At 36.1% G+C, this 27,503-nt stretch overlaps 3 protein-coding genes and 1 pseudogene across 3 annotated transcripts; 3 read left to right on the top strand and 1 right to left on the bottom strand.

Annotated features, from left to right (window-relative positions):
• Positions 1 to 788: 788 nt before the first annotated feature.
• On the top strand, positions 789 to 1,832 carry LOC120615835 (trace amine-associated receptor 4). The gene has a single exon (XM_039879079.1). The coding sequence runs from the start codon at positions 789 to 791 to the stop codon at positions 1,830 to 1,832; it is 1,044 nt and encodes a 347-aa protein (XP_039735013.1).
• Positions 1,833 to 7,279: 5,447 nt separating this feature from the next.
• Positions 7,280 to 8,401, top strand: TAAR5 (trace amine associated receptor 5). Its single transcript, XM_039879081.1, has one exon. The coding sequence runs from the start codon at positions 7,315 to 7,317 to the stop codon at positions 8,326 to 8,328; it is 1,014 nt and encodes a 337-aa protein (XP_039735015.1). The 5' UTR covers positions 7,280 to 7,314; the 3' UTR covers positions 8,329 to 8,401.
• A 5,615-nt stretch (positions 8,402 to 14,016) lies between these two features.
• On the bottom strand, positions 14,017 to 14,135 carry LOC120615888 (uncharacterized; annotated as a pseudogene).
• Positions 14,136 to 20,208: 6,073 nt separating this feature from the next.
• On the top strand, positions 20,209 to 21,255 carry LOC120615828 (trace amine-associated receptor 7a-like). Its single transcript, XM_039879072.1, has one exon. The coding sequence runs from the start codon at positions 20,224 to 20,226 to the stop codon at positions 21,253 to 21,255; it is 1,032 nt and encodes a 343-aa protein (XP_039735006.1). The 5' UTR covers positions 20,209 to 20,223.
• Positions 21,256 to 27,503: the final 6,248 nt, after the last annotated feature.

Consider the following 27,503-nt stretch of genomic DNA (forward strand, 5'->3'; position numbering starts at 1 on the left):
GAGATACCCCAAGGGATTTATAGAATCTATCATTTGAGATATTTCCCCTTTTTTGCTCTAAATTCTAAAAACTATATTGTTTACATTGTACAGATAAATATTTCCTTAATTAAATAGTATGTATTAAGTGGCAGGAACCAAAGCATATGTAAATATCCACAAGAAAAAATTTTTTAAAAAGAAAAAGAAAGAAACACAATCTTTAGATGGTAATTCTTATTTAAGCTAAACATTAAATAATAGTTTCACAGGTCCAGATAATTCTCGAGGGGCTTTTATCCAGCATATTGGTTAATACAAGTGAGACAGGGAAAATTCTTGATCTGCCTATAGATTTAAAATCCTGATTAAGGGCTACACATTAGTGTAATTAGAACACACATTTGCCTAGATCACTTAGATGGTTTTAACTGGGTTACTTAGAAGTTGGGTGAAAATATTTATTCAGTTGTCTTTAGTCCCTCCCTAGTAAAGGGATGGTCCTTAGACTAACATCACTGGCATCTCCTGAGAGCTGGTGAGAAATCCCGATTCTCAACCCCATCCCCGTACCCACTTTGGAATCTGTGTTTTAAAAAGATATCAGTGATTCGTATGCACATTAGAGTTTGGGAAGCAGTGTTCCCAGTCAGTAGAGAGCTCAACTTGGAATTGGAAATACAGCTAGCTGGGCCACTCTGAAAAATTGCCCTGCCAATGATTTTTATTATTTTTCCCCCTTTTTCCACAGAAATGGGAGGAGCACAGCACTTCTACAAAAGAGTCATAGTACCTACGGGACAAAGAGGATGAATTCATCTGACCTTTGGAATCTCACAGAAGTACAGTTTTGCTTTGCTTTGGTTAACAATTCATGTCCTAGAAATGTGAGGTCTATGCTGAGTGTCTCTGCCATGTACGTTGTCATGATTGGTGCTATAGTGATGACCATGCTGGGTAATCTGGTTGTGATCATTTCCATCACCCACTTCAAGCAGCTCCACTCCCCAACCAACTTCCTGATCCTGTCCATGGCCACCACTGACTTTCTGCTGAGCTGTGTGGTCATGCCCTTCAGTATGATCAGGTCCATCGAATCCTGCTGGTACTTTGGAGATCTCTTTTGTAAAGTCCACAGCTGCTGCGACATCATGCTCTGTACCACCTCCATTTTTCACCTCTGTTTCATCTCAGTGGACCGTTACTATGCTGTTTGTGACCCTTTGCATTATGTCACAAAAATTACCATCCCTGTCATAGAGGTCTTCCTGCTCATCAGTTGGTCTATTCCGATTTTTTTCGCCTTTGGCCTGGTGTTCTCAGAATTAAACATAATTGGTGCAGAAGATTTTGTTGCAGCCATTGACTGTACAGGCTTGTGTGTGTTGATATTTAACAAGCTTTGGGGGGTGCTGGCCTCCTTTATAGCTTTCTTTCTTCCTGGGACAACAATGGTGGGGATTTACTTACATATTTTTACAGTAGCCAGGAAGCACACTAAGCAAATTTGCACAGGTCCTATGATGAAACAGGTTGGGTCAAAGAGCAAAATGAAGACATCATCCAAAAAAGAAAGCAAGGCCACCAAGACTTTAAGCATAGTCATGGGAGTGTTTGTGTTGTGCTGGCTGCCCTTTTTTGTCTTGACCATCACAGACCCTTTTATTAACTTTACAACTCCTGAAGATTTGTACAATATCTTCCTCTGGCTGGGTTACTTCAATTCCACTTTCAATCCCATTATATATGGCATGTTCTATCCGTGGTTTCGCAAGGCAGTGAGGATGATTGTCACAGGAAGGATCTTCCGCCCTGACTCTTCCACCCTAAGCTTATTTCCGGCACATACTTAGGCAGTGCTCTCTATTGTTTAAGATTCTTTCCTGGTAGGGAATCTTGGATGCTCTTTCCACCCAAATGTAGACTAGATAAAGAGATTCTTCCAGTTGGTATAATAGAGACCTAAGTAGAAGCACTCAATCTAGCCTTCTGAGTATACCAGAGCTACCAAAGTGGTTAATTTCTAGGGTTCTGGGGAAGGCACTTCCAATAAGAAGAAACTCTCTTCCAATTAGATATACAGGAATCAGCAAACTCTCTTGCTGATTCCTGTATATCTAAAATTAGAGATTTAAAATTTCACTCTTTCGGCTTAAATCAGAAAGGGATCTTTTACTTTTTTTCTTGTAAACATAAGAAGAGGAGACACAGTTGATCATCACATTCATTGACAGCCATGTAGAGTTTATCTAAATCTTTCTTGAGATTATTATTACATCTAAGAAGAGTAAAGAGAAAGCTTGAGAACACTGGGAGCCTGAATCGTGGAATATGTGAATGACAGAAGGGGAGAAGGAAGCAGGCAGTTGTATTTACTTACGATTTTATTGGTTCTGACTTAAATCTCTTTCAAAAAGAGTTGATGTGAGGTTTGCACTATTTTGATAAATTTGGATTGTCTTATTAAATGGGAAGAATGGATAATGAAAGAGTTTAGAAATATATTCTTTCTTTTTCTCAATATATACTTTTTATCTATATATACTTGTGGCCTGTGTGTCTACACACAGGTAGTGTGTCCATCTCTTTGTGCATGTGTGTGCACCTACTAATTATTTACCAAGACTGAGCTTCATTTACAGATGGAAGCTCTTTCCCTCCCCTGGAGTATAAAGATAATATTCATTGTCTCTTATCAGTATCCTTTTGTTTCACTCTTCCTTCTCCTACTTATGAACTTATTTCACTACATTTTATTCTTTATAACTTTCTTTCCATCCTTCATATCATCTCTTTGTCTCTCTAATCCAGTGGTCCTCAACATTTTTGGTTGTTACAACACTCAGAAGGCAGAGGTAAGAGATGTTGCTACACTCCCTACAATGAACAGAACAGTTACCCGCAACAAATAATTATCTGGCCCAAACTTCAGTAGTGCCATGTTTGAGAAACCTTGTTCTAATCTCATCTAATCCCATAGCTTTAATTACTAATTACCTATATATTTCTCTCAAATATATTTATCTTCAGCCCTATCATTTCCCCAAAATTCAAGTTCCTCATTTTACTATCAGTGAAGTATTTCAAACTCAACATATCCAGCATTTTCTTTTATGCTCCCCTTACCACTGCAAATATATCTCTTCTGACTCCTGCTTTGTACTAGGGTTGGGTATGCACAGGCATGTTCATTCTTTATCTAGACTATAAGCTTCTCGTGTGTGAGACTATGTCCTTATATTACTCAGCTTGGTATCCCGCAATGCTTAGCATGGTGCCTTTCCCATAAAAATCTCTGAACACATTTACTGGATAACTAAAATATAGAATCTTTGAGTAAAATGGGAGAAAGTTACTCAAATTCACAGAAATAAACAATTATAAAACAAAGGATATTGGACAGTGGGAGCCTCTTTTTTTTTTTTTTTGAGAGGAAAGATGGAGGAAAAGCCTATTTGTAAAGAAGAAATTGAACTGAGTTATGGATTTTGGTCATATGTTCAGTGTTGTGCTAGGAAAGTCTGGGACAAGGCCAGCAGAGGTACATAGTGGAAAAAGACTCTCCAACTCAGAAATGTTTGCAACATTTAGAATAAAGCTTTTATGCTCATACAGTGAACTTCCTGAGTGTAAAAATTAAGTCTCCCCTTCCTTTTCCTAATATGTCAATAGTCCAAGTGCTTTACAGAAGGGTTTGGTCATGTAGAAATACTGCTCACTATCCTATGTATTAACAGATTGGGAAAATTTTTAAATGAGATCTTCAATAGAAGGACTCTTCTAACTCAATATAACATACAAACTTTGAATCTGTTAATATGTGGCTGGAGCAATTTTTTCATCGATGTTTGCCAATTTTTGCAGGAAGAAAGATTGCTTTTCACAATAATAACCTTAAAATACTGGCAGTTTGCAAAGGAAAAATTTATTACTGCTACCATAGGTTTTAATGTTAAGTGTATTTTATTTTTGTAGTAATTCTTATAATAATAGTAGAATATTTAGTTAACCAAACCCCCTCCATTCTACAACCTAGCCAATGACATTGCACTTCTATTTAGGACACCTAATCTTAAGGTTTCTAATGTTCATATACATTCTTTTATGAACCTTTTTTTCTTTTCGAATCTACCTTTACTTTGGGAGACTACTCATTACTCCAAAACACCTTTAATAACATCTCTATTCAATTAGATTCCCAGTACCCTCTTGATCTATGTATTCTGTTGAATATTTATAGCTTCCCAAGATCAATACTTCTAATTTGTTTATTTGAATATAGCATATTTAGGTCCTGAGATGTTTCAGTAAATTACTATTATCGCAGGATGGTATGTGAAGTCTGAATCGAGTTTTAAGCATATTGGTTCCTTCTCTTTTGATTGCAGTCATTTAATTCTTCAGGAGAAGATTTCCTTTGCCCCTAATCCTGAAGCCAATATTCAGAGGCCAAGGTACTCTTTCATTGTGAAGAATCAAAGGAACAGGAGATATTGTTCCTCATGCTTCAGGCCAAGGTACACCTCCTTCCAGGGCCTGATGGGGGCAATAGACCACCTTATGATGACAGGAGCATTTTACAACTTGCTTTCAATGATGAGCCCTCTCCTTCCTTTTTGGGAATTCAACAGAGACATTTGGACTACTAAATCTGAAGGACTGAATAAGAAAGGAAGTCAGTCATTTAACACATACTCACTTTCTCATTTGATCCTCAAAATGACATAAAAATGTGTGAATTAATATCAAGAAACTGAGGTCTGAGGGTATGGGCTGGTCCTTTCTGTAAATCATCATTTTCTTTTGCTCATTAAGAACAGAGCTAAATAAAGGAGAAAAGAAGGAGCAAGTGGAAGCTTCTGCTGTAGTCATAATCATTTCTTACCTTAACAAAAGTTTTTATAATTTAAAAGGGTTTCCATGAAAATTAGCTCAATTGTATCTCCTAATGGCTCCACATGCTCTTTCCAGGCCAGTCCAAGGAAAAATGAATCACTATCATTCTTAATATACTGCAATTCTTTCTAGGACTTATTCAAGTTGAACAAGGTAGTCTTCATTTCAGGAGGATGGACTGCTAAGAACGCCTTGCTCTCTATATTAAAAGCTGCTCAGTTTAACAAACATTTATTGAACACCTGTTATATGCCAAGTGCTATTCTGAGTGCTTGTAGTTCAGAGATGAATAAACTCAAGTTCTGGCTTCAAGGGGCTTATGGTCTAATAGAAAAGACCATAGCCATTCAATTATAGTGCAAGAAGCTAAGGAGTATGGAGGAAGAAATTTAGCCTGGCTTGGGGTTTAGAGAAGACTGCTTGGATTTTAGGCCCAAGGAATGTGTCAACAAGTTTAGTAAAAGGCTCACATCCAACTACTGAAGTATATTGCATTTTAGGTTTGTTATAATATATCCCAGAACCAAAAACCTTTATGAGTTTCTCTCTTTAGGCCTTATTCCAGTTGTAAGACATTTGTCCCTATTTTTCACAGATTCTTGGTCAGATTAGATTTAGAGCCATAGGCTTTCTGGCTGATTGCATGTGGATTATGACGTGTAAGCTAAGAATGTCATGATATCTGGTAATGCAGGATCCTTCCTGGTCCAATTAAATTCTAGAGTAAAAGATCTGTTTTCATGTACATGGACTTGGTATAAGACAAGTTTTAAACAATCACCACTGAGTTTAGCTGGGGGTTTGTGAAGTGGGAGGTGCATGCCAACCTTTTCATTTGTTTATCTGTGCCACCTTCTCCTATAGGCCCTGCTGGCTGATGTAATCTAGTGTTGCCCTTAGAATTCTATCATTTTTACAACATCAGCTTGACTTATACTGTGAAATGATTTCACCAAGTGGCATTCTGTCTTCTTAGATACCAAGAAAGAGAGAGACCGGAATATTGCTGAGCATGTTATTTTCCTTGATAATACCCCTGTGAGGGACAGATATATGAGTCTAATTGTAGATACTCATCAATGGAGAGACAGAGGAAGGAAGAGGATAAGTGATGATTTAGGTAGTAGCAGTACAAGAATCTTACTTCTGTGTCCAGGTGAACTGTTTCATCTGCTGTGGTTTCTTTAACCAGCACAAAACACAGAGCTTAAAAAAGACATCATGATGAATTCAGTGTGGGGGTCACAAATCAATTATTCTCAATTATTTTTCTTGTTGAGAGAAATGTATACAAATAGTCCTAAAGCAGAAGGGATATAAGGACTGCACTAAAAAAAATTAAACAAAAGACTATATAAATCCTGTGTCTTTAATTTTATCTCTACTTAATTGGCAGGATAAATGATGATTTTGTATTGAGAAGGAATCTTAAACTACTGAGACTTGTGAACAGTGCAAACTAGGTCCCTTGGTATTTATTCAGTGCTCTTTTGCATAACACACCACATAGAGGAGTAGTTTCTATTTGGAGTATAAAATCATTAACTGATTGCACATCTGTCATCTTTGTGGATGGAAGCAGATTCTGCATACTTATGTCTCCTGGCTCTAAAAAGAACTTCTTCCCATTAGTGATTCTGATTCCTACCTCTGTAAGTAGCTTGAAAACTGAATTCAATTTACTTTAAGTTGCTTAAAATTTTACAGACTAGTGTTAAGATAGATAAACTACTTTTTCATATCAGATAATTCTCCCAAGATGTGTAAACACTGTGTGTTATCTTTAGAAATCAAGCAGCAGACAAAACTGAAACAGAGTAATTTTATTCCCTCACTTATTTGTATGGTGAATTCTTCTTTTCTTTGGAAGAGCTGACATGCAATTAAAAGGCTTAATCTGTTGATTTTATTGTCAATTTATTTAATTCTTGAAGAGAGGAGCCAGAAATTACTCTTTACCCAAGTAATGATTTATTAACAAGAATTAATTTTTCACTTGTTTCAGACTCATAACTTTAAATCTCAGTTAACATTTAAAAAATAGGTAATTTATCAAAATGGAAGAGACAACCCTCTCAATAACTGTATAATACCTACTGTGAAATAGCTTATTTTTTCTTTAGGAAAACATTTAGCTTACATCTTTCTTTTCTTTCTTTATAGATAACATCTACACTGATTTCAAAAGTGCCCAGTCAGATGAACCAGGGCTAACAGAAGTAACTCTTATGAGACCTTGAATCCCATGCTGCATTTGATTTTCAGGGTGCATTTGATTCAGTACCTAGAGAAATTGTACTAGTTTCCAAACTGCCCTTTAGTTCCTTCCTAGATCTCACTTTCTAATTGTTTAGCAGATAATTTTTCTTTTCTTTTTTTTTTTTTTTTTTTTAAGAACAGGTGACCAGTTCCCAGAGAGAGGAAGAGTAGAAACCATAAATGAGTGCTGTCCTCAACCAAGGTGCTGAAGAATACCCCCTGGCATTCTGCTATCAGGTGAATGGGTCTTGCCCCAGGACAGTCCATCCTCTGGGTATTCAGGTGACCATCTACCTCGTCTGCGCAGTAGGCATAATTATTATAGTCCTAGGAAATTTGTTTGTGGTGTTCACTGTTTCTTACTTCAGAGTACTTCACACTCCCACTAACTTCTTGCTGCTTTCTCTGGCCCTGGCTGACATGCTTCTGGGTCTGCTGGTATTGCCCCTCAGCACTGTTCGCTCAGTGGAGAGCTGCTGGTTTTTTGGAGACTTCCTCTGCCGCCTGCATACTTACTTGGACACCCTCTTCTGCCTCATCTCCATCTTTCATCTCTGTTTCATTTCCATTGACCGCCACTGTGCCATCTGTGAGCCTCTGCTCTATCCTTCCAAGTTCACAGTTAAAGTGGCTTTCAGGTTCATCTTGGCAGGGTGGGGGATGCCAGCAGGTTATACTGCCTTCTTTATCTACACAGATGTAGTAGAGAGAGGGCTCAGCCAATGGCTGGAAGAGATGCCTTGTGTGGGCAGTTGCCAGCTGCTGTTCAATAAATTTTGGGGCTGGATAAATTTCCCTGTGTTTTTTTTCCCCTGCTTCATTATGATCAGCTTGTATGTAAAGATCTTCGTGGTTGCTTCCAGGCAGGCCCAGCAGATCAGCTCCCTCAGCAAAAACCTGGCTGGGACTGCCAAACGTGAAAGAAAAGCTGCCAAGACCCTGGGTATCGCTGTGGGCATATACCTCTTGTGCTGGCTTCCCTTCACTATCGACACACTGGTGGACAGCCTCCTTAATTTTGTCACGCCACCCCTTGTCTTTGACATCTTTATCTGGTTTGCTTATTTCAACTCAGCCTGTAACCCAATCATCTATGTCTTTTCTTACCGGTGGTTCAGGAAGGCACTGACACTCATTTTGAGTCGGGAGATCTTTTCACCTCGGACACTCACCATTGATTTGTACCAAGAATAACGCTTTTAACTGAATTCAGGAAAGTGGAAGGCCTTTGCAGGAAAGATGAGTGGTGCTGTAGCAGTGGGCTGTGTGGTGTCATGGGTTTATGCACATGCTTCCAGGGCAGCCTGGTTTAAGTGTCGGAGAAAAAACAACTTCTTAATTTGGAATGAAATATAGCACTCCCCTCATTCAGTGTTTCTATAGTAAGATGGAGGAAAAAGGGAGAGTAAAGTCATTTAAATATTTATTGGATAAGTTAAAATTCTGAAAACATTCAGCTCCTCATTCATTACTTTCTTGAGATAACTAACATACAGAGGTGGAGGAAAAAGAGCGCCGAGGACTTCTGATTCCTTGTCTTGGTTCTGCCACCTGGCAGAGCCTGCTGGGACAATTCAGCAATCTTTGAATCCCTCCCCCATCACCGAGTTTGCTCATTTAGAAAATTAGGGTCTTGTATTGTTTGCTTTCTAAGGTGTCTCAAATATCCTATAACCTTACTTTGGGAAACATTGTTTGAATCCTAATTTCACATCATTTTTCATAATCGTGGTCAAGTGTATGGATCATTTTTCAAAATGTTCTGTTTAGAATCCTTGTCTCCTTGGCAGCCAACCACTAAAAAGGTTTGTATGCCAGTTTTGTCTATTTCGGTGATCACTGAGTGAATGTATCATATTTTTGAAGGAATATTTTCTTCCTTTTCTTTAATAATACAAGCTTGAAAATATAAGGACTATTTTTCCATGCAAAAATAATAAAAATAAAAGTGATATTGAGTTACATCTCACCATTTAATATTACATCCTTTTTTTAAAATCACACAAGTTAGAACTATTATCTTTCCAGGGATACCAGTATATGATTTTCTTTGGAAAAACAAGTACCTATGACACATGCTTCCTCAGAATTGAACTAAATGTTTCTCAGGAGCTATTATTAGCAAAGGTACTGACACTTTTTATGTATATCTTGCTTCTGTTTCTTTCTTAAATCTTTTTCTCAGATCTCTAGTCACTCTACTTCCACATTTCTTGCTTAGTTTTTTCAGATTAATAATTATTTACTTGGAAAACTTATTTGTAAATTAATTTGTGGTCTCTGGAGTTCAGATGTACAGATAAGTGTAGTTATGGATAAAGATACAGACATAGATATATCAATTTCAATAAATAAATAAAGAAGTAAAGTCATATTTTGTCAATAAAGTTGGCTGAAATTTATTTATTCTGTTTATTTCTCATTTTTTTCCTAGAGCAATAACTTCTCTTGAATCCATTCTTATTCCTAATTTAAAATAATTGTTGTAAAAATATTTTTCAATGTATTTTTAATGTTTAATTTTTCACTGGAAGTAATTATTCTTTCTTTTCCATTTAGCTCTTAAGCATTATGAGATAATTACATTACAAATAAATTATAAATTAAAATTTATCCTACTATATAACAGTTTTGAGACATTATGAAACTAAGAATACTTTGTCTTAGATATTGCAATAAATACAATTTACAAAGTGTGTCAGTCATTACTTTAAAAAACACATTCCCCTCCTGGAAATTCCTGGAAATAAATCCACACCTATTCCCAATCCACTGAGGATGACTGTCCTGGAAGTAAGAACACTCAGATACTTCCCAAGGTGGAACTCTGTGTGTTAGCCACTTTCACAGGAGCAGGCAATGATTCTACTTTTTTTCACATCTTGCTGTTTTCTGTAAATGGGAGAAGGCTGCATTAGCCAAGAGAGGTTGCAGAATACGGAGAAGAAAAGGATGGAAAGAGAAGGAACTCATATTTACTAAGAACCTAAGCATCTCACTTACTGCTCACAAACCCTGTGGGTGGACATTAGCAACCTTATGTTACGGATGAGGCACACAGAAGTTCGGTAATTTACTCTCCTCTTAATTGAAGGTCTTGACCTATATACTCTGAGATACTGGAGGAAACTGGACAGCTAATAAATCAAAAGCAGATAGGAGACTTCAGCTTCTAGTGAATCATCGAAAAACTAGAACATGAGTGTCATGGCACAATGTTCATATCACCAATAAATCAAGATGGAGTAAGAACAAGAATCGCCATGTGGTGGGTGCCGCAAATGGGTTAACAGGTAGGGCTCCTGACACTGGGCTTTGATGCTCAGCTTCTTTATCATCTATGATATGAGAACAGGATGTAAGAAGCAAAAGCATTGTATCTAGAAAGTCTGTTTAGACCATAGGACAAATGAAAACTTATGTTCAATGATGTTTTCCTGAGATACGAGTAGAATGTCCATGGTACTACTTTACTGTTATGGGATAATTACCTTTCCTCACTCTCTCTCTTGCTGAATGAGAATTATCTACATTTAAAGCAAGTATTGTTAATTTTTTCTGCCATGACCTCCTTTGGCACTTTGGTAACAACCATGGACCCTGCTTCAGGAGAAGACTCTTTAAGTGGATAAGTTTTTTTAAAAAATAGCACATAGACTTATAAAGGAATACAATTATATTGATATATAGTTATCAAAATATGTTTTAAATAGCCGAGTTTGCAATATAATCATACATGTGCTTCTTTATGAAACATTAAATAACCACATCTGAGATGAGTGCAATAACTATTGTAATTTTGTGATAGTGATGGGCATAAGAGAAATCTCACAATACCTGTAAGATACTGTGATACAAAAATATTAATTTTTACAGGTGATAAAAATCAGAGGTAGTGCTAATTAATGGTATTTTTGCCTACATTAAAATGGAGGGAAATGTTAAATTTCAAGTAGAGATTAGTGAATATAGAGATATAATATTTTTTCTGTGTAACTTCATGGGTGCCTTGGTTAAAGAATCTCCTTTCAATCTGACACCAGATCACTTTTCTGAGCGTGGTAACTTTGTGATCAAATGTAAACAGAAGGTCGTGGCAGTCAGACCTCACTATTAACTGCCAATAGCCTGCAGTCTCATAAACTCATCTCCAGAGCATTCCGCTGGAAAACTACTTAACAAGCAGAATCATTTCTTGGTGTTTTTGTATTTGCTTTTATATCTTTTTTTTAGTCTTTTAAAAACTTCCTGTTTTGTGTGAACCTGGCCATTATTTTTTCTCTAAACATTTCCCATCTTAATTATATTGTTTTCTTACTATTTAGTCAAACCAGTTCACAGCTCACCTGAGCTGCAGCATGTGTGAATATATAATGTACATGAATGTATATGTGTATATGTATAGAAGAATAAATATGTGATCTATATGTTATCTACATAACCAATGGTTTCGAGCAAGGCGATTTCTATAGCAAGAGTCTCTTTATGTTACTTCTGAATACTCTGTTCCATAAAGTACATTCAGCATAGGGCGTCAAGAATCAAGAGATGATCCACAAAGTGTATGAGAGAATCAGGCTCCCTCTCACACTCAGAGTTTTACAGTTTACATAGCTTTTCTCTGGATTTCTATTAACTGAAGAGTTGGAACTGTAGAGGAAAGCTTTGATAATTAAAGAGAAGCGATTCGCCATGCTTGCTTGGTCCTGGCCCTTGGCACCTGTCACATGATGTCACTGAGATTTTATCTTCTACAATTGTCACCTCTATTTTATGCTCCTTTCCCAGCGTGGCCTCCCCTGCTCCCTACTCTCTTGGAAGGAACAAACTTTCCAGGCGTACTGATATTGGGCTTGGCCATGTGACGTACTTTGATCAATGCAATACATGATCAAACAGAAGCTTTAAATGTAATTGTATGGTTCAGTCCTGCTCTTGAATTTTTGCCCCCTGCCCTGAGATTGTCTCAATAGGCGCTGCTCCTTCAGCCTGGGTCCCAGAATGAGAAGACAGGAAGAGCAGACCCGTGACTCGCGTGCAGCGGGGAGCAGAGTTTCTGTCATCCTGAGACCCATATGTAACATGAACAAAAAGCAAATGTTTGTTGTTGTAAACCATTGAAAATATATGCGTTATGCTGGAAAATTGACTAATATACACAAAATTCCAGTGTTTGTCTCATGCTGCCCTCATTTTGTCCCACTCTTAACATCAAAGTACCTTCCAGCTTTGAAAGTGATCCCTTCCTATTTCTACACTTTGATCTCAGTTAAGTGTATTATGAGGTGTAACATTAGTCATCCTGGAAAAATTTGGAGTCAGAAGGCAAGCTTTCTTAAAAAACAAATATTTTCCTTCATAACCTTAAATTCTTCCAACTGAGGAGAGTAGAGACTCTCACTGTGAATGAGGACCCTGAACAGAATTCAATGATTGTCCTGAGGGACTCACATCTGTTGCTGAAGGTCCAAAGTGTGTAGTTCTGACCTACCTCTCTCAAAGCTGAGGTTCAGAGGAGTTTAGTAGTATAACTTCAAATATTTCAAACGTGATATTTTATTCAGCCTCTCAACCGTTTATTGAGAATCTACTATGTGCAGAGTGCGATGCTAAACCCTGCTGGATCCCAAATTCCTGAAATGTCATCATTGTACTAAAAAATCTTTTAGTCTCAAGGCATGGAAATAACTACAAATAAGAACAAGCAAGGCATAATAGAAATCAGTTCCCAATAAAGTTACAACAAAGAACTATGATACTCAGGAGAGAGAGCAGCCTCATATTTCTAGAGGGATCTGTATTCCAAATTAAGGGCTACGGAGTCAGACGGGCCTGACCAAATTCAGATTTAACTGCCTCTTTTTCCTGTCATCTGGGGAAAGTTATTTACCTCCCATAAGCCTTAGTTTTCTCCTCTGAAATAATTACAACTGTCCCATAGTGTTGTGAAGATGAGGTGAGATAATCACATAAATAAATGTCATAGTAACTGGCTAAGGCAGTGTTCCATAAATTGGTGTGATCGCAAAGACTTAAAAGAGGAAGTGGCATATGAAATAGGCTTTAAAGATGGGAAGTTTCTGAAAGGGTAGAAAAGGTAGGGAAATGCATTTTAAAAAGAAGGATTAGAATAAACATTAACATGTACTATTGTTTAAAAACATCTCTCTTTACTGAACTTGAATACTTACTCAAAAAATTTTTGCAAAGAGATGGGGTTCAGATAGGTTAAGGGTATTGTTATAGGTCACCAAGTTAACAAGGAGCAGAGCTGAGATTTGAGCCCCCTCTGCCCTCCACCAGTGTAGATGAGCCTTTATGACATCAGCCTGCCTTTTTCCCCAGGAGAACAATTTGAAGGACTTGTCTAGCTGTGTGTTGCTGCTCCTTGTTAATGCTTACAGAGCTGGATAATTTAATGTACTTGAGATAATACAGATAATGTGTCTTCTTACATTTTTATTGGTTTTTTAAATAAGTTTTTTCAATGATAAAAACAGTATCATCTATTACAGAAAATTTGAAAATACCAAGAAGCATAGTAGAGGAAAAAAACTCTCTAATTTCCACATTCTAGAGAAAACTAGTTTTACATATTTTATATATATTTAAGTCTTTTAAAATACATTTTATACATATTTTTAGTCTTTTCACTCAAAGTATGCTGTTTTGAAGTATGCTGTTTGTACTGTGATTTTATTTCACTTTATTCATTCGTTCATTTATTTATTTACTTATTTAAATTGACCATGGTGACATTGGTTAATAAAATTACAGAGCTTAGAAAAGTTTTATTTTTTTTTTGGCAAGGCAACCCTTGGTTGACCTCACAGACTGCAAGGACCTTGTCAGTTTACAATCCCTTATTTTTTTTACTTTTTAAGCCTACAGCACCTGGTCTTTCTAGGTGGTCTACCCATCTAGTACTAACCAGGCCTGACCCTGCTTAGCTTCCATGATCAGACAGAATCGGGCTTGTTCAGGGTAGCATGGCCATAGACAGAAAAGTTTGAACTGTGATCTGTAGCAAACAGATGTAGAGAAAATAAACTTTCCTTTTTTCTTTAAAAAAATTACATAGGTTTCAAGTGTACAATTTGATAATACATCATCTGTATATTGCATTGTATGTTCACCACTCAAAGTTAAATATCCTTCTGTTACCATATATTTGACCCCCTTTACCTTTATCTACCTCCCCCTTGTCCTCTTACACTCTGATAACCACAAATTTTAATTTATTGTGGAATCATGGTAATCTGTGCATCTGATATTCATTTTTTTGATATTTAGGAGAAAGTGGCATCACTCTGGCTTCTGCTTTCATCCTCACATCTCCTTTGACACATTGACTCTCCTCCTTCCCTTTTTCCCTCATAAGGTCTCTTGTGATTACATTGAGCACATGTGGACAGTCAGGAAAATCTCATCTCAAGATCATATCAGCAAAGTCCTCTTTGCCATGTAAGGTAACATATTCATAGGTTCTGGGGATTAAGACACAGACTTTTTGGGGAAGGGGTCATTGTTCTGCCTACCACCAACAGTTATGATTCCCTTCTCTTATATTTAATCCAAGATTTTTTGGTTTTACTGTCAACAACATTACAGACTGTCCTAGTGGGGCCACACATTTCCACATGCCCTTGACTTAATAAAGACTGAGTTTCCTTGGCTTCCAGTTACATATTTTTTATTTCTAGGTTGAAACAATGTGGTTTAACCTGAAAGTACAGCATACCTAATAACCTATACTAGAGACATCGGAATTTCAAGCAGGGAGACATATCAATGGTTGAGTGTATAAGTTCATTTTCCTGGATAACACCAAACTCAGGAATAACCAGTAGCTGAGATAACAATTATAGAGAGTTAGACCCCAGTTATTGAGTCCAAAGAATGAAAAGGCTTGCTAATCACCAAATGTTAAATGATTTAATGCCATATTCAACAAATTCTTTAGACAAGGCCAACTTACTATGTTATTCTTTTAAAAATGTATTTACACACATTCTCCCAATGCCAGGGCATGGATTTCTATTTATTTGTCTGCTCAATTGACTGAAACAAAATAACAGCAAAAAACAGAGAAACGAAGCACTAAAAACCACCTGGTTTATTCATGGTGATACTTAAGGAAGTGCCCGACTTCATGGAGCTTACACACGTTGTTGAAAGAGACAAATAGACAAAATGTAAGTAAATAGACAAATAAGATTGTAACAAATTCTGGTAAGTACAATTAAGGCAATGAGAAAACAAGGTAAATGAAAGAATAAAAGAGAGATAGTAACATTAGCTGAGACAACAATTTTTCTGAGGGAGTAATGTAAAAGCTGTGGCCTGAAGAATGACACGGAGTCAAGTCTGTGAAGATTTGAGGAAAGAATGATGCCGGTAGATGAGACAGACTACACAAAGCTCCTGGGGTATGCTGTTTCGGGTAGTGAGAGGCTGGCAGTGGGAAACATGGTGGGAGCATACCGAGCCGGAAGAGAAAGTAATATGATGTGGTTAGAGAGTCTTGCAGGGTTAACACTATTCGAGGTCTCATAGGTCATAATACAAAGTTTGAATATGATTGCAAATACAGTAGAAATCGGGCTTTGAGCTTTGAATAATGAGCCTATCATAGACCTTAGAAATCAGGCTTTATGCTAGAGCTAGCCAGGAATCTTTAGAAGCAGTCTTTTTTTTTTTTTTTTTTTTTTTTAACGTATGCTGCTGTGGCTAGAATTAACTGCAGCATCCTCCGCCCTCCTATAGTCTCTTACCCACTAGCTCTGCGAGGTGGCCCTATTCTAACTGCTCTTAGATAGAGGCTGGTTGAATATATGTTTCTGCTGGTTGCTTAGAGAATGTAACAAAAATTGGAAAATAGTTGAATTTATGGATGTCTTGTGAGGACTTAAGGCCCCTCAATCTTCTGATTACTGAAGCATCTCTGCCTTGCTACTCATCTTAAAGAAAATACTCTCAAATTTCACTATTAAGTATATGATATGTGATAAGGCCTTATTTTTATAGACCTTTTTTGTTCAGAAGTCTTCTTGTATTTTTAGCTTCTAAGACTCTTGTTAGTAATAAATTTAGAATTCGATCAAATGCTTTTGTTGCATTTCATCAGATAATTGTAAAGTTCTAATCTGTTAAAATGTAAAATTATACGAATAGATTTTCTAACATTAAAGCAAACTTTGATTCTTGGCATAGACATCAATCATGATGTAGCATCTTTTTTTTTATATTGCTGGCTTTCGTTTGTAAAAGTTTGTTTAGGATATTTGCATCTATGTTTATGAGCGAGAACGTTCATGCATTTTCCTTTTTAAAGTCATCACTGTGGGCTTTAGTATTGAGGCTATTCTACACCAAACAATAAATTTTAAGTAGAGATTATGAAATATAAGCATGTTCTCCCTGTTCACACCTTGCACTACAGAGACTCCATGTTAGATGATTTTGGATGTGAGATTTGACTGTGTATCCCGGAGTTACTGTCATTATTCCTCAAACAGTCTTGGGGTGGGGGTGGGGGAGGGTGGATGGGAAAAGGTAACTAATAAAGAACACATCACAGACATCTCACTAACTTTGACAAAGAGGACTATCCTCTGTATCAACACCAGGGAATAAAAAATATTTTATAAATTGGAAGGCAAGAAATCTTTTGTGGAAAAAGCGAATTTGCAACAGATGTAGTAGAAGTTAAATTCTTTCTAAATTTAGAAAACTGTTTCCAATTTTTTTCTAAAGTATGAGAATAATAATGGTAACAATAAACATTTATTGAGCATTTAAATGGACTATATACTAATTACATTTGCCATTTAAAATAAAATGTTGTCTGGCAGCAAACACATGGTCACCCAGAGCCTTTCTTCTGTAGGAGTTTGATTTCAGGTCAATTATTTACGAATAATAATTTGAGTAAATGTTATGGCACTGTATGCTATGGGCTGCCAGTTTCTTCTCCACCACTGGGAACAGGATCATTAATGCCTTCAAATATAATTCTGCCGATACCCAACTGCAGGAAACCCAGACCATATACATAGAACTCACCTTAAGATTTAGTTCTTCTGATCTTTTTGTCATTGTATGATGTCCGTCTTCATTCGTTAAAGTACTATTTGTCTTGAGTTTTACGTTATCTTATATATATATACATATATGCATGCACAATAGCTTTCTTATGCTTATTATTTGCATAATATATCTTTTCCCACTCTTTTATTTCCTTCAAACTATCTGTGTCATTATGCTTAATATGTGTTCTCCAAGAGGCAGCATGTAGTTGAGATTTGCCTTTTAATACTGTCTGACAACTTCTGTTAATTGGAGAGTTCAATCTATTTACATCTTATGTCTTTTTATATATATATATATATTTGAGTTTTATTCTATTATCCTATTATTTATTTCTTATTTGTTCCCTTTGGATTTTATTTCTCTGTTGTTCATGTTGGCTTATGTTTTTTTTGTTAAAATAAGACATATAGTCTAATTTTTCTTCTTTGGCTTCTTAACCATGGAGAGATATGATATGTATGTGGCTTAATTGACTGGATATTATTAAGATGTCCAATTCTTCAATGTTACCAAGAAAATATAGCAATCTTAAATATGTATGCAGCTAATGGCAGAGCATCTAAATTCATAAATCATAAATGACATAACAATAAGGTGGAATGAGCAAACTCACAGTTCTATCAGATATTTCAGTACCTCTCCCCATAACTATTTTATAGATTCAATTTCATACCAATAAAAGCCACAGAAATTTTTTTTCCTAGAAATTGAAAGTCATATGAAAATAAAGATATAGAATGTCTAAAACAATTTTGAGGACTACAAAATCGAAGACTTACACAACCTGGCTTTAATACTTACTTTGGAGTTGCAGTTTAGACAATAAGGCATTGACCTAAATATAGATATAGAAATTAATGGATTAGAATAGTGTCCAGAAATAGAAACACATATATGGTTGAATGGTTTTTGACAAAAGAACAAACATCATTTACTAGAGAAAGAACAGTCTTTTCAAGAAATGCTGCTGGAATTACTGAATATCCAAATAACTTCTACCAATAATAAAAAATCTCGATCTCTCCATCACAACATATTTAAAGTTAATATGAAAAGAATCATAGACCTATAAGAACTAAAATTATAAAAACTCTAAAAGAAGCACAGAAAAAATAATTGTGACACAACAAATTTATAAGTTGGTCTTCATCAAAATTTAAACCTTCTACTCTTCAAAACATACTCTCAAAAAAAAATGAAAAGTCCAATATTCATAACACATATTTCTAAAGAACAGTCAGCTCAATAATAAGAAAAGTGTAAACTTCATTAAAAATGGGCTAAATGTGCAAAGTGGATACATTAAAGACCAATGATAACGTAAACAGATTCTCAACATCATTATTCCTAAATTAAAAACGAAATACTACTACACGCTATCTAAGATGGTTAAAATAAAAAGAAATGACAGTGTCAAGTGTTGAATAGGACTTGAAGCAACTGGAACATTTATAGATTGCTGGTGGGAGTACAAAATGGTGCAATTACTTTAGAAGACAGTTTGTAGTTTCTTGTATAGTTAAACATACACTTCCCATATGATCCAGCAATTCTACTTCTAGGTATTTACCAAAAAAAAAAAAAAAGAACATATGTCTATGCAAAGAATTGTATACAATGCTCATATCAATACTTTTAATAACAGCCCTAAACTGAACACAAGTCCAAAAGTCTATCAACAGGCACGTGGATAAAATAATTGTGGTATATTAATACAATGGAATACACTTCAGCAATAATAAAGAATGAACTGCTAATATACCTAACAAATGCTACAGACACTGAGCTGAGAGGAAGCAGCTTGTCACAGAAGAGTATGTAGTGTATGATGCTATTTAGATGAGATTTTTTAGACCAAGGGAATTACTCTGTAGTGATAGAATGGGTATCAGTGATCGCCCAGGGCAGAAGGTAAATATGGGAATAAGTTGACTGCAAAAGGGCTCAAATAAAATTGATGAGGTGTAAGAAATATTCCATACTTCGATTATGGAGGTGGTTACGAGTGTGGATACATTTATCATGTCTGTAATCTGAATAAAAAGAAATCTAATTATGGGCAGTGAACACACAATGCAATATATATGAACATATGCCTTACGGCTAAATTGTACACCTGAAATTTACTGGATTTTATTAAGCAAGGTCACCATGAATAAATAGATAAATAAACAGATAAATAAATAAATGACTAAATAAATAAATACAAAGATAATCCTGATTTTTACCTAAAAAAGCATGAAATTTTCAAATATAAATTGTTAGATAAAAAAGCTGATTGTAAAAATGACCAAAAATCATTTATTGGAAAAATATTTTCTGTAAAATCTTTTTAGTAAAAATAAGTAAAAATAAACAATATAGCTTTCAAATTTTAGACATAGATTTTAAAGAAAAAGACTATTTCTATTTCCATTTCTATTTCACAAAAAGGTCAAATGTCATCAGGATATTAGAAGGGCATAAACTTCTTTTTAGCATAAACATAATCATTATTTAAAGTTTCTTTCCTTCTGCACATTTCACTATGGGGATTTAAGCTTAAGGGCTTTGGGTATTTGAAATTATTAAGCTACTTTCCTGAGGGGACAGAGTGTTTGGGGTGTAATTCTAGATCTGACAAATTAGGAAAAGAAAGCTAATAAAATATGGCATTCTTACATGCAGCATATAACAGCTCTTGGAAGACTAATGCTTCTCAGATACGTACTAGCTAATGCAAAAAAAGATTTTGTTTTTAAGTTTAAACAAACAGAATTTTGAGTAATGATAAAAACTAACTACTTATTCAGTTGGAAGTAGATTTTATAAGATAAAGATATGAATCAGTTTCTAACCATGAAAATAAGGATTTGTACTTACAAAGAATTAGGGACAGAATGTACTGGCAATTACTGACATATAGTAAATACCCCCTTCTTAAAGTCTTTTGAAAACTGTGATGACGTATTTGGCCACAGAAAATAATAGCTTTTCCAGGTGTCAAAACAGAGAATCATGGGCAGTGATTTGCCCCCTCCTGCAGCTGCTGAGCTCTGCTTCGAGAACCTGAATGGATCCTGTGTCAAAATTTCCTACTCGCCTGGGATTCGCCTGATTTTGTACATAGTGTTCTGTTTTGGATCTTGGCTGGCTGTATTTGGAAACCTCTTGGTGATTATTTCAATTCTTCATTTCAAGCAGCTGCACTCTCCAACCAACCTTTTGATCGCCTCCCTGGCCTGTGCTGACTTCTTGGTGGGAGTGACTGTGATGCCCTTCAGTGCAGTGAGGGCCGTGGAAGGCTGCTGGTACTTTGGGGAGAGTTACTGTAAATTTCACACTTGTTTCGATGGGTCATTCTGCTTTGCTTCTATGTTCCACTTAGGTTTCATTTCTTTGGATAGATACATTGCAGTCAGCGACCCTCTGCTCTATCCAACCAGATTCACCACATCTGTTTCTGGAATATGTATTTCCTTCTCCTGGCTCTTTTCCATTGTTTATTCTTTTACCCTTTACGGCACAGGTGCAAATGAAGCTGGGCTGGAGGAACTAGTCAGTGCTCTCACCTGTGTGGGGGGCTGTCAAGCTGCAGTGAATCAAAGTTGGGTATTGGTAAATTTTCTATTATTTTCCATACCCACGCTTGTGATGATCATTGTTTACTCCAAGATTTTCTTCATCGCTAAACAACAGGCTAGAAAAATGGAAAGTATGAGCAATAAAACTGTGGGATCATCAGATAGCTACAAAGACAGAGTGGCCAGGAGGGAGAGAAAAGCAGCAAGAACACTGGGCATCGCAGTGATAGCGTTTCTGGTTTCATGGTTGCCATACTTCATTGATTCAATAATTGATGCCTTCGTAGGTTTCATCACACCCACGTATATTTTTGAAATAATAGCTTGGGTTTCTTACTATAACTCAGCAATGAACCCCTTGATTTATGCTTTATTTTATCCTTGGTTTCGAAAAGCCATGAAGCTAATCATCACTGGTCAAGTCTTAAGAGAAAATTCCTCAACAATGAATTTATTTTCTGTATAGGTTCTGGTTTTTGACTGGGAGAAGATTGAAAATAGATTCTCAATGGACTCACAGTGGGGAAAGAATTGATCATAAATGTGCAAGATCTTCTTAGGTAAAATAATTAAATTATGCTTCAATTTTGACCTAAACACTTAAATTCAGGTTCAATGTTCTTTGGTAAATATAACATTAAAATCTGATTGTAATGGAAATAATGCAGCCTTGAAGCCTTAAATGACTGGATTGTAATACCAACTCTGACATTTAACATTGTGATCTTAGGTTGCTTTGTTCTCTCTGGTCCTCATTATATTTCTCTGGTTAATAACTCCTCTCTTGCAGTAGTCTTGAGAAAATGTAAAAGAATATATAAAGCATCTGGTATATACTCATCATCTAAATCCTGCCTTTATTACTTTATATCAGTTCAACCCATGGCTATATCTTCTAACAGCTGCTTTGTAATATTTTTCTATTAAAATGTAAATGCAACTAAGATATATATTTAGAGAGGTGGTAGCACCTCGCACAGAGAGGATAAAGGAGTAAGGATGTACTGTCTGGTGTTCAGAATTGCAGATCCAAAACTGTGATTTCAGAGTCAGGGAAAACCAGTCAAGAGATAGAGCTATTAACTGTAAATTCAATTTAGTTATTTGGGAATAACTGTAATATCAATTTACAATGGGAAAGTTAACTAGCATACATTCAGTGAGCTTCTTACTGTTAAATGTAAAATTACATTAGAGTTCAGAAGTTGTACCAGTTAATATACATTTAAGCCAGGAATTTCAGATAGTTATCATTTTGTTATGTTACTTTATTTTGAAATTAATTTATTCTTTATTGACTTAATTTGCACCTTGTTTCAAAAATTATGGACAGGGACTTCAAGGATACACAAAAAGCAGAGTTTAAAATTGTATTCAAAAAAAGAAAGAAAAATAAAATGGAGGGAATAAAATGAAGCCAAGACAAAGGCTAGCAAATGTTGTAGGACCCACAAACTTGGTTCCAAAGCACAAAGAGAAACAATTTGTTATGTAATCAATAGTGGATAAACTGAGTCAGTTATTTCAGAGAATTGTTCTTGATAGTCAAACTGGAGGGTGCTGTATGTCTCATGAACAATAAATGACTTGATTCTATTCTCTTAGCTATTTCACAAGAAGACATCAAGATTTTAAAAGTCCAGTTATCATATTTTGGGGCAGGAGTAAATATATAGCAAACATTTCTTGCTTGCTTCTTTAATTTCTAACTGATATAAATCAACATTATGTATTAGCACATAATTTCTATCACACAAATGCTTTGAATGGGTAAACCTTTTCTAAGAGTGTATTCTTTCTGATTATGCCATTCTTGTGAGAAATTGTTGTCTTTATTTGATTTTACAGATGATTAAAGCCACCCTAGATGGCTTACTGTTACTGTACCCACAATTCTTCAGTTCCAACAGTGAATATCATCGACTTATTTTGATTCTAGAGGTTTCACTATAGTAACGTTTTCTAATCCTCTTTTGCAAGCTACAGAATAATCCTACTGCCTTATTTTAAAGATAAAGAAGCTAAATCAAAGTGTGTAAGAATTATGATGAATATTATAAAACTTCAGGATTCAAACCGGTACTTTTTGTTTGATGCTAGTTTTATATATTTATACTTGTCTTTCCTTTCTAAGTAGCTTTTCTAGTATATTAGACAAATCATCTGATTTTATCACTTCCATTCCTAGATCAACAGACTAACCTGTCTAGTTTTATAAGTGTTTGAAACTCTCCTTGTAAAACATACAAGCTATGTCCTCATTATTCTTTTCTGTGAACTAGTCTGGTTGTGTGGAGACTAGTCTACAGGCCTTTGCTTCAATGAACCTTTATTGAGTGTTTTTGGTATGCAATATATGAGCTCCAGAACCAGAAGTATCTAACAAGAAAAACAATTTCAACCTAATCATTATTTATCTATGTTTATGGGACACTCATTCTGTGCTTGGAACTGCCTTGCCTGCACTTAATCTTCACAACAAACCTATGAGCAAGGGAATGTTATTACTTCCCTTTTAAAATGAGGAACCTGAGGCATAAAGAGGTAAGTCGCAAGCCCAAGGTGGCATACTTGTTTAACAACAGAACCAGTATAAACACCCGAGGGCCAGAGAGTAAGTGTCATATCAATGAAAGATTTTCCCCTCACAAAAAGAGTATTTCCTCTGGAAAGAGCCCCTCCTCTACTGTAGGACATTGGTAGCTACATTCAAGGGACAAAAAAATTTCCCAAAGCAAAATATTATGTTTTTTTCACATTCCCCTTGCCACTTGGTCATTGGACTGTGATGAAGGACTCACAAAATATTAGAACTGAAAGAAACCTTTTAAATAATCTATTCTAAGCCATGCTTTTTTAGGTGCAAGCTATGGCTTAAATACCCTGAGCAAGGTCTGACAATCAGAGTCTCATGAATTAATGTAGAGGGCTAGCCACACTCCAGTGGTGTCCATCTGTCCTCGGGGCCTGGATGGGTCCATCTTCATCTCCTCCAATATCTGGTCATAGCCCAATGTCTCCTTTCTGAAGATTTTGCTTCAATCCTTCTCCATTAGATCTGACCTATCTGGTCCTATAGATTTATGGCCATCTATTTTATATATACAAATTTGTCAAATAGCTTTCAGGGGTTTTATAGGATTAAAATTATAGTGATAATTTTAACTAGAATTACAATTCTGGTTTTTTAAAAAATATCCCTCAGAACTTGAAAAGCATTTCTCCAATGGCTTCTAAGACCTAGTACTGATAAGAAATGTGACGCTAGCATGATGTTCATTCCTTTGGCTTAAATTAACTTCCTCCCTCTGGCACCTGTCATAAGAGCTTTTAAAGATTTTCTCCTCATACTTGTCTGAATGTGTTCCCTGTGTGTTTTTCATTTTCATTTGGTGGATACTTTTAATTGGAAGCCTTAGATCTTTCTTTAACCCAGAAGGAACTTTCTGAACAATTGCTTTTGTTTTCTTCCTTTTACTCTCTGATTGCTCTTTCTGGGATTTAGAATTTCTCTCAAGGTCTATTCATGAGAATAGCTCTTACAGCTCTAAAAACCTCCATTGTGCGTATTTTGGGCTGCATTTTTCTTTACTCTGTTTTTTTAGTCAATTTATTCCCATGTCACTTTTTTTTTTTCAGATATGCTTTTGAAGTCATTTCAATGGGACTTCAGATAAGATAAATAAAACTATGTGCTCAGGTATGTTAACAGGGCTGATCTTCAGATGTAGGTACCAATTCAATCATTCCAACTGGGAAAGTGTTGAAGTGCTTAAATAGTAGTTGGGAAATATTTATTACCCTGATCTCCCAGGCAGCCCCTTGTGACCTTATCTTTTGCTTCTCTTCCCCAAACTCCAAAGATTCCTCATGATCAATTCAACTGAAACATGAATGCAAGGCAAAGGCGGTAACTTGCAGGGCGTGCTCTGTCTCTCAGAAAAGCGTCCATTCTGATTGGTCATTGCCTACATTTTGCCACATTGTTTTTTGTTTTGTTTTGTTTTGTTTTAGTGCTTTGAAATATCAACCTTAACATAACTTGGAAATAAAGTGTTCATTTTTTGATTTGAAATTACTATCAGATTCGTTTTTGGTCATGAAAGCTTAATTAGAGGTAACTTATGAATGTATTCAAAACTACTAAATAATTATTTATTATTTATTTCCTAAGGTATGAAGGAGATTGCTCAAAGTATATGGTTAAATGGTGGGAATTATTCCTCAAGAATTTCAGAAAAAGCATGAAAAATGAGACTAGTTATCACATTGGCTTGCCCTTGGGAATAATTGACACTCTTGCCCATTGAATATGCCACTAATTTTTGAACAGTCTGCACTAGTGCTTGACAAACGAAAAATGGCTTCACTACGTTATGTACTAGTGCGTGCAGACTTGCTCTCCTGACTCTCCTGGTCCAATTTTTTAAAACACCGTGGGCAGATTGCATAGCTTTCCACAAAGTTTCTGGAATTGAAAATCTCTTATAAAAGTGAATTCTAACTCAGATGAAAACTTTATAGTTATACCCAGTTTAGCACTTTTATCTTTCCTATTCCAATCAAAGCTATCCAAGCCTAGGTTTTAGGGTAGGGTCCTACAGTGGGGTGGGAGATAAGTCTGCTTTTACAGTTCTTTTCCCTCTATAATAGAACAGAAATGGAATATGGAGAATATTAATAGTGGGGCAAAAGAGTTCTTATGCCTGGTGGTATCATATTCGATTTTGCACAATGCCCTGTATGTGGCAGGCACCGAAATATAGGTGCTGTTAAGAGTTACATGTGTGAGTCTCATGGGTGACTCATTTTGGGAGAGCCTGCCCACTGCCTAGTTCTCTAATGTTGCTGAGCCGTTGCAGTTGACCTCTTTCAAACTCTCTTTAGAGTCTATGAATAGAAAACTTACAGGCTTTTGCTCCTGGAGTCCCATTGTCCAGGGAACCACTCCATTTATGATGGTATTGTGAGACAATTCAAGCTTGAGTCCCTCTTTAAATTTGCTTATTCAATAGTCTTGCAGACTTGCCCTGTGTTTATGTTGAGCAGAGGCAAGTAGAATTGGGGAGAGATGGCTGGGAGGAGAATTGGGCCAGCAGGGGGAGAAGCCTATGCTGTCACTATTTCAAGTGCAAAGAGTCATTAGTTTCATGTGGGCTAATACACACATGGAAGCCAGTCAGGCTTGGCCTTTCTGGCTGGCCTTCCATTTTAGCGTACACAAAATGTCTGTGACACATTGCATAGGATTTGAGGAAGATGTTGAAAAAGTCAATACAGTGCTGATCACTAGATTAGAAACTGGGTACAAAAATGCCTCCTGCAGAGATGCCCGCAGAAACCAAATAAGCACTGCATGACAGGGTCATTATTGGAAGGCTCATTACACAGATGATGTAGGCATGATCGCCAAGTAAAGGTTGCAAGGAGATCAGATTTGGTATCAAATGATTATATTTCCTTTCTTTTACTTTCTCCTTCTCCCAGTGGAATAGAGCAGAAAGCAGAGTGAGATAAGGAATGAAAAACCAAAACATGCTCCTTCCTTAAAACCAGGCTTTTTAATCTTAGACCGTACTAGCACTGGGTACCATTAGATATAGACCGTAGTTTTCAAATGGAGCAGACCGTAGTGAACATCTTTAACACTCAGAGTGACTGGACAGCTCTGAGGACTGCCTGAGATCTCATGAAGGGATGACAAAGGAAGATTTGCTCATGTGGAGACTGTGATGGGAGCAAAATTGATTTTGTGTTGTTTTTCACCGCAATAAAAATATTCCATAAGTAGTTAACATATATTTCTAAAAGATACTTGTAAAACACAATCGAATTATGTGAGAATTAAAATAAGAACCGGCTCAGTTATGCAATCACTTGAAGATTTGCTTAGACTGTTCATTAAATATATCGTCTGTGTATTATCATTTTTATCTGCTGTGCATTTATAGTTTAACACTTTGACTCTGCTTTGTGTTCAGATGCTTCTTGTCTCTAATGCTAAGAGACAAGAATATAAAATACTTCTCTCCCTTTGCTCTCATTAACAAACATCTACATTTGTCCACTGGAAAGACCACAGAGATCATTAAGGCATCTTTCTGTAATATCTGTCAGTCTGTCCTAAAGAGGCCTATCTCACACTCTCATACACTTGGGAGATGATAGACTTAATAGGGTTTTATTTTAGAAATGTTTTAGAGAAGGTAAAATTCGCAAGCTAAAGGTTAAGTGTAGATATCAGGCTGAAAACTTTAGATGACGCAAGATAAGAAAAGTTTGCCTCAGAAGCCGTCTTTGCTGTTAGAATCACAGACCCCTGAGAGACATGATTGCTGCCTAATCTTGATCTTTAACTGTTGCAAATCTATTTACTCGAGGTCGTCTTATTAGCAAGATAGGAAGCGTCATATGTGTGTAAGAATTTTAGAGGCCTTAGGAAGATGCTCCAATTTATATCTCAGCATTCGGCTAGATATTCTTTATTGACTAACCCTAAATATGAAAGTAAAAAATAACTTAGATCTGTGAAGCTTTCATAGGTAGCAAAAAAGGTCGAAAAATGCAGGACAATCCTTTTCATAACATATATTTGATATTAATTTCTCTGTGTGGTTGATTTCTTGAATATCTACTTCCATTGGCTCATGTCAGGTTATTATCATTCATTACTGCTTCACGGTCTCTAATGTGTGGAGTTCATCACATGCTGCT

This window comes from Pteropus medius, unplaced genomic scaffold, assembly GCF_902729225.1.
Source record: "Pteropus medius unplaced genomic scaffold, Ma_sr-lr_union100, whole genome shotgun sequence".
Classification (NCBI taxonomy): domain Eukaryota; kingdom Metazoa; phylum Chordata; class Mammalia; order Chiroptera; family Pteropodidae; genus Pteropus; species Pteropus medius.

What these genes read in the sequence shown, in the direction of transcription:
- LOC120615828 (XM_039879072.1), top strand. Translation starts at nt 20,224, where the DNA reads ATGGGCAGTGATTTGCCCCCTCCTGCAGCTGCTGAGCTCTGCTTCGAG.
- LOC120615835 (XM_039879079.1), top strand. Translation starts at nt 789, where the DNA reads ATGAATTCATCTGACCTTTGGAATCTCACAGAAGTACAGTTTTGCTTT.
- TAAR5 (XM_039879081.1), top strand. Translation starts at nt 7,315, where the DNA reads ATGAGTGCTGTCCTCAACCAAGGTGCTGAAGAATACCCCCTGGCATTC.